General features: G+C 40.0%; 1 protein-coding gene across 1 annotated transcript in view; it reads right to left on the reverse strand.

The window, feature by feature from the left end:
• Positions 1 to 475: 475 nt before the first annotated feature.
• PPFIA2 (protein tyrosine phosphatase, receptor type, f polypeptide (PTPRF), interacting protein (liprin), alpha 2) overlaps positions 476 to 8,153 on the reverse strand; it is a gene marked incomplete at both ends in the record, with an annotated part of 67,001 nt that continues 59,323 nt past the window's right edge. The window contains 2 exons of the mRNA XM_009579039.1: positions 476 to 676; positions 5,145 to 5,226. Of these exons, the coding sequence (XP_009577334.1) occupies positions 476 to 676; positions 5,145 to 5,226 (283 nt within the window). The remainder of the gene's footprint in view (positions 677 to 5,144; positions 5,227 to 8,153) is intronic.

Genomic DNA, 8,153 nt, shown 5'->3' on the forward strand with positions numbered 1-8,153 from the left:
AAAGGACGCAAAAAAGGGGAATGGGAACAAGATTCAAAAGAGCTGTGTTCCTACACAACCTCTCCCCTTTCCTGCCTTCCCCGCCCCCCCCGCCCCGCAAAAAAAAAAAAAAAAAGAAACAAACAAACAAAAAAGAGAAACACAATCTGATTTGGTTGGGAGAGATGACTTGAAGGAAGAGAAAGGCAAAAATACAGGCAAAATTACAAATAAGATGCTCAATACTGATCATTTAGATAACACCAAGGTTAATCAAAAGCACGACTTAAAAAAAAAAAGAATATCTGCTAAAGGAAAAATATCAGCGAGCAACAATCAAGCAAGTGATGAACAGGTCCTTCTAAGCCTCTGTAGGACAGTTCCCACTGATTGTGAAGTGTGTGTTACCACAGAGCCACTCTCGTACTACAAAAGTCTTTCTGCAGACTCCTGCAGGGGGAAGTGGGGAAGAAAAAGTTAGCTGAACAGGACTCACTGTTCTGGATGTTGGAGGTGCTGATGGACTTGTCAGTGATACCATCTCCTGGATTGCTAATCGGAGCTTTAAGCGATGAAGAGGATTGCTGATTCCAATTTCTCTTTGAATCTCAGTATCAGACAAAGCAGACATAATAGCTCCGCTCTTCACGTTGGCCCGGCAGGCAGCAACATACCAGGCTGGCATGCCTAGCCAGAGCTGTTGAGAGAAAGGACACATTCAGCCAAAGCATTGCATCATTGCTCAAATGAAATTAATCGTCAAGGCACCTATCAATCTGAATAAGCATGGTAATACACACAAATGAGTATGACTATCATAGTCTTTAATAGAATGAAATTGTTTCAGAACCTTTGAAATTGCCATGGCTTGATGTGAACTCTTTTTGTTGCTTTTATTGTAACCAGAACTTTAAAGCAAGAGATGCTTTGAATTATTTTTAGAGCTATGTGCCTCCATCACCTGGGCTACTCCTTTCCCCGGCCTTTAATGAGCAAGTAGTGGCACAAGTCAGTGTTACTGCCTATTTGATAGTCTTATCATATATGGAAAACGATCTAAGAGGAATTGATTAAATAATTTTTTCACTTTTGTACTAAAATGGCTTTCTCTCTCTTTCCATGTTAGTCCCCACAGTGTACTCACAGGGCACAATCTCACACTTCTCAGCTTTTATTTTCTTGGTAGAAATAAACCAAGCACAGTGCAGATAACCAACCTACTGAGGACTGAGCTTACTGTAAATTTGGGAACGGTCCGGTATTGTGTCATATCCCAGCTAGAAATACAGGTTAGAAGTTGCAGCGAAATGTAAGCACAGCTACATCACCTGTGGATTTAGAAGATATGTACTTGCCACTTCGTGCTTTTCCTCTCCTTATTTTAGTCTTACTAGCCTAGGTCAGCAACAGCCCCTTGCTTCACCAGTTTTACTCTTTTCTTGTAAGAGGTACTCTCTACTCCTAGCAGTCTTTCATGGGACCTACTGAGTATGAATTCTTCTAGCTTTTCTCAGCTTTCTCATTTTGTGCTGCCTCATTAATATGATTATCGGTGTCTACAGATCTTTGCTCCCAAAGTAGATAATTCCATAGCAGGGATACATATATGCGGGAAGTTTTTGTCACAGCGTGAAATACATTACGCTACAGAGAAAAGTGTGAGAAGGATATAAGCAGTGAATGCCATAATCACTGACATTTTGGGGATAACACAATGGAAAACAAAGACATACCTCACTAGGTGCTTAACTCCAGGAGACTGCTAGGCTCTGTGAAACCTGAGAGAAGAAGATACTTCTCTCTGGAGAGTAGCCCTTCCCTGCCCTCTCTCCTCACCCTCTTCCAGATCACTATCGCACATCGCTGTGAACTACTTTTTTTAATACATAGCTCTCCCCACTGGGATGAAGAAGCATAATGTATAACAAAAGATTTCCACTGGGCAGCAAAACAGCTAATATTCTAGATTTTGTGACACTGAGTGTCGAAGTGCATAAATCGCCCTTCACTACTTAACCTTTAATCTATCTGAGTGTACGTACTTCTGTATACATAAAATTAATATACACATTTATACAGCTACCTAATTTTGTTAAGTATAGATCTGTTGTACTTCACTGTACTGCTATATAACATTCCTTCAAATATAAATTGTCAAAAGCACTTTTCAAATGTTACTAATGGCTTGTAGTAGCACCTTATTCTATTCTACTGTTTCTGAAATAGAAAACTGTCCATCAGCATACAATGCAGTGATTCTAAGTGATAGTAGCCATTACGTTCTACATTTTCAGATTTTTTTAATTAATTCTGGGTAGATGGCAATTAACAGCTATCTGTGTTTGAATTTCAGTGAGATAGAGAATCTGTGACTGTAAGCGAAGTAATCGAGAACTCTATCGCCCTGTGCATCTCAAATAGGTCAGCAGAATTAGCTGATTTCAAGATTTTATTTTTTTCTCTTATAATGGCTTACTAAAAGAGGACACAAGGTCAAAGAAATTATTAAAAATATGCCATCAGTAAATTCAGCAGCAAATCTGGAAAGCAGAGACAAACTGAAAGGATTTTTATTTAATTTCTCACAGTTCAGGGAAGTACTGTGTGGTTATTAACAAGTCTAATACCTTATCTGGGACATATTTACTTAAAAGACAACTGTTAGATCACTTTTATGTCACACAGAAAACAGACTTGAATGTCAGATTCCAAAAGAGCTCAGACAGGCTTTTCTGTACTGACTCCTGATGTATCACAGGGCTTGAGGAACGACTGCATCATGTTTCAAAAAGCTCTTCCCACTGATGGGATGAGCCACTGCCCCCCATCCAATGCTAATCTGAACCTTACAAATATTATCTAATTCCAACTAACTGTAATGAAATACAAAGTTTCATGAAAATTTAAAAAAAAAAAAAAATTACGTAGATTACACCCAGCTGCACTTAAACAAAGGGCCATGAGGAAACTACACATAGCTTTAAAATGTATTTAGTATTCTCATTTAATTTGACATTAATTTTTTTCATACATGCACTTGAAAAGCGAGAAAGCGTAAATACCGGGAGTTATTCACCCTGCAGAAATACATTCAAATGTTTGCCTCTCATTAGGTAAATTAGTTCTTTAAAAAAATAGGTAAATTAGTTTGTTAACAAACAGCTGTCTCTACCAGAAAATGCAGTTAGATGAAAACAGTCTCTAAAAAGAGGGCACAGTAATTGTTCTAGGCAGAGAACCCAGGTATCAAGACTGATGTACTTTTCCAGAATTAGTTAAGAAAACCCACAGTTCTTAAAATATATCTCAACTATGTCTGTAGTACATACAAATGACCAGAATAAATGCTAAGGCTGAAAAGTCAAGCCCTGAAAAGTTTGGAAATGTCACAACTGCAATCACTGTTCTTTAATTTGGGCCTTTGTCTCCTTTAATATTAATTTTGTTTTTTAGTCCAAGGGTCACATATTATATTTTCCCCAGGAGAGTATGAAATGCACACAGCATCCATCTGCTGACTGCGTGCACTGATGCTCACTGAATAAATTCAGTACTTTTGCCCTCATGTCTTTTTATCACCAGTATTCGATCTGCATTGAATACTGCAACATAAACTTCCTCATGGGCTTTTCTGTGCTACTCTCATCATATTTCCCAAGAAGTTCATAGACATCAATTTCTCTTTACAGCCCCTCTCTGAGACAGTGGGAAGCATATCCTATTTTGCAGCTAAGAATCAAGGCAAAAAAAGATAAGGCCTTAACTTGTCAGAAATGTCTTCAAATTTTGGATCACCCTGGAGGACGCCAAGGGCAGATTTTTCTCAATATTCAGAAATGTATAGACCTTTGTATGTTCACCTTTCCAGCAAATTAGCTTTGACTGTAATATTGAATATTTCTGACTGATACAAATCTGGCTACAGAACTCTCAAAGTCATACGAAAAAGTCAGGTAGTGGCCAAATTAATGAATGTTCCATATTAAGAGAGATATTTTTTGGAAGAAAGATATCGTCCTGTTTTCCAAGGTCAGGTGCAAACGCTTGAACTGGCTTTCTGCAGTTTTCATTTCATCTTTTTCATTAGGTACCTTCAGCAATTCCAACATGAAGCAGAAATTTTGTAGACATTAGCTGCTTTCATTCCTCATCCTTCATTTAATCCCTGAACATGCTCCTGTTAAAGCTTTGGAGGGGGACCTTATTTTTTAATTGAAGGGAAAAACTCTACAAATTCTACCTGATGATCAATGGATGATACCCACAGCAGACATGAGAATAGGTCGGAATACATAGAGACGCTTCGTATAGACAAGGAATAGACACCTGTTCCTTGAGCCGACAAAGCGCTTGTATCTGCACTGAACTGATACAGCCTTGCCACGTAAAAGTGACTGTGTATTTGTATAAGAGCATCCTTACTTTCTGCCTTCTCCTCCCCTCAGCATCTGGGTAAGTATTTTTTGAATAGTTCCTTCATCTAAAACACTCATTGATTTTTGTCAAAATTGATGGACAGCTTTTCTGAATGTTTCTCTGGATGGGTTCCAAAATCCATTCATTTAGGCTCTCCAAATAAAGGAGAGCTCTGCAGATTAGATTTCAGAGATGAAGGCACTGCCTGTCAAATCAGAGAGATTTCAACCCAGATCTCGCATATCCCAGGTGAAAGTGCCAAGACGGACATCTTTTCTTACTGTTCTGAGTGATATCTAGGTAAATCAGCCCTTTCCCATTATATTTTAAAAAGATAGAAAGTTACAAATTCTTTAAATTTATTGAAAATTCTGAAGGTGTAGCTTTTGTGTTAACCTCAAATAAAATTTGATAGCTAATTTTTGTTTTCTCCTTAGCACATCATCCTACATAAACTGCCTGTGGACTTCCTAGATATTAGAGATTGAGAAATTATAAGATTTCAGAACTTTGGGGTTCAAGTGCATTTGATAACCCTTTTTTCCTGTCCTCATCCCCTGTAATCCTGTCTTACTTTTTTCGGCTGTAGTCTCTGATTTACACCATCCAGTGTCAAAATCTGCTCATGGCACAGTGTGCAGGGGAGAGTGGAGGAGACTTTAACAGACTCTTTTAGAATTTGTAAGGATGAGCATACAGAAGCAGCCTACAAACGTGACTCATGTTTCCAAGTTATGGCCAACACTTACCTCCAGCCAGGCAACCACTGTAGGCCCATCCCACTGTGCAAAAGGCAAACCCTTTCTCCGAGCTTCTTCCAGCAGTTCATGTCTAGAAATGGATCAAAAATTGTTAAATATGCAGAGGTATGTGTAGGGACAATATAGATGCAACCATGCCTTTTTGTTAAGGGTAACAACAGTGAGCCATGATGACAGGCACAGAAAACACCAATGAACAATACAGCTCCTTCCCCTTTTTGAATGTATTCGTCTATTCCCAACCCTTCTCTTTTTTTTTCTTGGTGTATTTTGACATCCCTTTAAACACCTAACATACAAAAGGCAAGGTTTCTGTCTGTTCTTAGCTGAAGCAATACAGAATTGAGATACCCTATATAAAAGGATCATCCATATAATAAAAGACATTGGTGAAGAGAGAAAACTGAGGGACCCCCCCTGAGACTAGCTTAACTCTGGTCTGGTAACGACCCAGAAAGGCCCAAAATTGCAAACCTCTAGACCTGAGCTAAGCATGGATGTAATGCAGCCGGGTATGAGAGGTCTCTGTGTTTGAAACACTAAACCCTGCTGGACCAGCTATGCACAATTCTAGGGTCTCTGGAGTACAGCTATGCTGCATCTTAAATAAGCCATCCGTTGCTAATTAAGAGTTGGTTGTATCTTTAATAGTTTCATGTTAATTTTTTTTATTATTATTGCTTATACACAAAAGAAATCCATGTGGTTCACTGACGTATACATTTTTATAGTTATAGCATTGATGTGGTTTCTCAATTTTATACATATACATACATACATAGATATATTTCTATTGAGTTGATCAGATACGAATCCAACTCCTGCATGTGCAGCTTCTCTGGACTGCAATGAGTGTGTCATGTAAAATATCATTCTCAAAGCTTAAAATATACTTTTAATACAGTGGTATCAAATATTTGGTACAGTTAGGTGTAGGCCAGTCAGCTAGACTATCAGGAGAATGCGCTGTATTAAACATGTTCAACCATTTGACCAGACATTTTTATTCCTGGAGCAGGAATAAAGAACCCACTATGGTGGTGGCATAGAAAAAGCAGTCCTTCAAAAGTCTTTTTTTCTGCTATTTAACAACTTATTTTCAGCTGCCTCCTACTGAGTGAAACACAAAAGAATGCTCTCAGCGACAAGCTGTAGCGAAAAACAAATTAGACCAGGACTATGTTAACGTAGTATTAAAATTTGCTTACATTCCCACATAACAAGGAAATCTTGGAATTATAGCTTCAATTTTGCTCTGTCCTCCTTTATTACTACAGCCTTTGTGGTTCAGTTATCCCTTGGCAATTCTTCACTGCCTTAGCAGCCTTTCAAACATATGTACTACAAAATCACAGCAGATAAAAGCGATGGAGTGATCTTAGTTGTAAGGAGTACTGCTTTTGGGATTTTTGCACTGCCGAGGGGCCAGACTGAGAGGATTTGGCTTTAGTAGAAAATGGATCTCAAATAGCAATTTTGCATACGTGTTTAAATCCCTCGCTCTGATTATTAATAGAAAGACAGCTGCTTTACTTTCTGTTTCTGCTGTAGTAACATGTAACACTACAAATACTTGACAGCATGACTGAAGTTTATCTAGCTTCTCCTCCCACACATCCTTTGCAGCATACCTTATTGCCCTTTGTCACTCGGATGTCCAAAGACATGGTAGAGCTATCCTTGCTTTCTGTGAAAGCAAAATCCTTAGTAAAATGAGAAGAAGTTGCTCTCTGGGTACACAAACACCACATCACCTTCAGTAGCTGGAGGAGGTGCAGAAATGCCATGTTCCCAGGGAGACATGCAGTGAAGGCCAATAGAGGCCTTCAATAGAAGGCCAATACACACTTGGCTGCTTAGGAAAGCAGAATTAAGGCATGGCCAGACACAGCCACCTCCCAGCTACCTGTGGATGAGATATTTGGGTTGCAGCCCTCCCTCCGAGCTGGTTCTGCAGGGTGCCTGCGAAGCTACAGCAATGCCATACCTCCCCCAGGTGCCACAATGGGGTTGCACGGCTTGGGCTGCCACCAGGGCTGTGAGCTGGCATGGCTGTCCTTAGGGAGACCCAAGTTTTCAGGGATGCCCCTTCCTCACCTGGCTAGTTTGGGTGTCCCATGGCAGAGCATGGACCCCACAAAACCCTGTGCGACTTGGTCCTTCCCCAAAGCCAGCCCAAGCCCAGGGAGCAGCCCCTTCTGCAGCTGGGAGTCCCATGGCGGCACCATCCTTGGAGGAACCTGATCCCAGATTTTTTCCTTATCTGAGGTATTCTCTTCGCCTATACCAGCTGAAAGAGCAGGGGTGGCTATCATAGTAAGTAAAAAAGGAGATTATGGCTTTGAGGGCCACTGGTTGTGTTGGGTTCCTGCTCCAAGCAGGAGAGCAGCAGCACGTGGTCTACAAGGAGATGGGGAGGAACTTTTGGCCCATTTCTTTGATTTGGTGTTAAATCCCTGTGTGTCCTCAGGAACCAAGGTGCCTGCAGAAGAGGCATTGGCACTTTAAGTTCTCACTTCCATGAAAAACTTACTTCCTTTACGCTGGAATTATAAAATACATATTTCTAGGGAGCCCTCTGTGACTTTGCAACATCTGAACGGGCCTGAGGCTTGGTGTGGAGACTTAGCATTATTCCAGTGCTTCTCAAACAAATACACTCTCCCAGAGTAGGAAAGCACTTCTGTTACTTCAGAGGCAGTCTGACTCACAGAGCTAAAGGAAAATATAGTTGTGGTTATTGATTTTGGCTGAAGAAAATGGGGCCAGGTCAGAAATAGGATGCCCTATATATATGCTATAGCCAAAGACTACAGCGTGATAAACATAATCCAAAGGGACTTGGCATGTAGAAGGAAAGTGTTTTGGGTTGAAAATATTTTTAGTGTAAAGTTAAAATCCTTTACTTGGACACACACAGGGAATACAGCCATCATAAGGCCTGTGCCTCACTTATTGATGTGAATACTAAAAGGATTTTTATAATATTTCTTTCCC

The sequence above is a fragment of the Fulmarus glacialis genome, unplaced genomic scaffold (genome assembly GCF_000690835.1).
Source record: "Fulmarus glacialis isolate BGI_N327 unplaced genomic scaffold, ASM69083v1 scaffold23605, whole genome shotgun sequence".
Classification (NCBI taxonomy): Eukaryota; Metazoa; Chordata; class Aves; order Procellariiformes; family Procellariidae; genus Fulmarus; species Fulmarus glacialis.